Source organism: Pseudophryne corroboree, chromosome 9 (genome assembly GCF_028390025.1).
Source record: "Pseudophryne corroboree isolate aPseCor3 chromosome 9, aPseCor3.hap2, whole genome shotgun sequence".
In the NCBI taxonomy this organism is placed as follows: domain Eukaryota; kingdom Metazoa; phylum Chordata; class Amphibia; order Anura; family Myobatrachidae; genus Pseudophryne; species Pseudophryne corroboree.
In genome coordinates, this window is record NC_086452.1 from 76593767 (window position 1) to 76595898 (window position 2132).

Sequence of the window (2132 nt, forward strand, 5' to 3'; positions counted from 1 at the left end):
CCCCACTGAAATGGGCCATGGCTGGAGGTGTGGTTAGCCAATTAAATGCTGTGTTCCAATATATGGATCCCTCCTCTTCTCCTCCACGTTACTTTTTGTAATTTCCGTGGGCCTTGTTGATAAAAAAAACAAGCAATCAGGTGCCCATTAGGCGTCACCAGGTAAACGTTGGTGTAAAACAGATGTCTCTTTATAGTCGTACTGTTCCTGCCCACATCTCTGCAGCTGCTTACACAAAACTACAATTGCCGCAGTGCACTAAAACACATAATACAAGGTGAATATTATGAGAGTTAGGGGGAAAGATTATCCATTCAGATATATAGGAGTATGTGGTAATTGGAACATAGGAAAAAGTGGTGAGAGATCACATCTAGAGATAAAAATATGTTCTTTATTCTTAATTTAACAAATTTACATTGCCCTGTAAATTTCTTATCTTTAGAATAATTATAATCTTATCCATACCTCCCAACATGGACCTCTACAGTCTGGGCAGAATGCTCTGCTCCTGGTCTTCCCTCTTAATTTATGATTGCTATCACCTGTGCTGAAACACCTTTCTTATCCATTAACCTGATTGCGCCCATTAGTGTTGGGTTCAGCCGCGACTAAACTAATAGTCGCGATCGGGAAAAGTGCCGTTTGGGCGCCCCAAACGGATCACTTTTCACACATTTCAGCTCGCCACCCCCGATGGGTGTGAACTGAAATGTAGACGCCGGCAGCCGATCACGCCCGAATGGAGATACATTTAAAGAGACCCGTTGGGCGCCATCTAGTGGCTGCCGGCGTACAGAACATTTCAATCCCGCCCAATGTCTCTTATTTATTGTTTTGTTTTGTTTTCTCACAGGCTTTGAGTTCTTTGAAGCGAGCGCCAAGGAGAATATACAGGTGAAACAGGTCTTTGAACGTCTGGTAGATATAATCTGTGATAAGATGTCGGAGAGTCTGGACAACGAGAACCCGTCCGCCAGTGGTGGGAAAAACCTGCGCTTTACAGACTCTGCTCCCCCTTTACAGCAAAAATGTTCATGTTAATCCATTCAGCACCTCTCTTGGACCAGCCGGTGCACCTCGAACTCCAGGTTGTATTACCGTTACTTGTCGCTGTCTAGCAGAACCTCGCCAGTCTGTGCTGGGCGTAGGATCGGAACCACTACTCAAACCTCTTTGGTACACCTCTCACAGACGTCCCCAGGTACTAGGGCTGGAATCTCATCCCACACAGCAGAAGGCCACCTGCTGCGCAAAACAGTAACTGATGCATAAAAAGTAGAAATGGAAGCTTCCCTGATAGGTAATTGTATTGGATGAAGGGTTCAAACTTTCTTATTTCTGTGTGATTGTAGCACCGTGATACAGAATTAGTCTCTTTTGTGACAATTTGTGTTTTTATTATTGTGTAAGCTTTTAATGTCTATAAATGTGTGCAGTATTTTAACTGTTGTCATAGAAATGTAAATATATAAATATATTTCCATGTTAAAACTGCGGGCAATAAAGTCATCTGTTGAAAAGGATATTGTTTTTTTATTATTATTATTATTATTCACATATTATGAGCAAAATATTTCTTCCGTGACCTTATATATACAGAAGAAAAAGCACACTTACTGTCATGGTAATGCAGCCTATTACTTAGGCATATTGGTTCAGCCCACAAATTGGGTGTCTACATTATATTTAGACATTGTACTGAATTTATTAAGATGGGAGTTCTATTTAAGATGTGATGCTGCCCATAGCAACCAATCAGATTCTACTTCTCATTTATCTAGCACCTTCTAGAAGGTAATACCTGGTATCTGGTTGCTATGGGCAGCATCCCATCTTAAATAGAACTTCCATCTCGGTAAATTTACCCCACTGGGTCCATCTTTACCACTTCACCATGGTTGCATTTGGCCACCAAGAAATACAAATTAGGTTTAATGGTAAGTACTCCTCCATGCTGTTTTTCAGCTAGGTCGAGCAAACAGGGTCCAAAGCTACCACCCTTTTCCCGGTGAGGTAAATTACCTCATGTTATGAAATCCAGTCCTCTTAAGTGTTATTTTATAGGCTATGGGGCAGATGTACTAAGCCTTCAAGAGTGATAAAGTGGAGACTGATAATGTACCAACCAA

General features: G+C 41.5%; 1 protein-coding gene across 1 annotated transcript in view; it reads left to right on the forward strand.

Moving 5' to 3' along the window:
- The window catches only part of RAB3B (RAB3B, member RAS oncogene family), a 207168-nt gene extending 205642 nt beyond the window's left edge, over positions 1-1526 (forward strand). Inside the window, exon 5 of the mRNA XM_063939543.1 lies at positions 857-1526. Within this exon, the coding sequence (XP_063795613.1) occupies positions 857-1044 (188 nt within the window). The 3' untranslated portion in view covers positions 1045-1526. The remainder of the gene's footprint in view (positions 1-856) is intronic.
- The last annotated feature ends 606 nt before the right edge of the window (positions 1527-2132 follow it).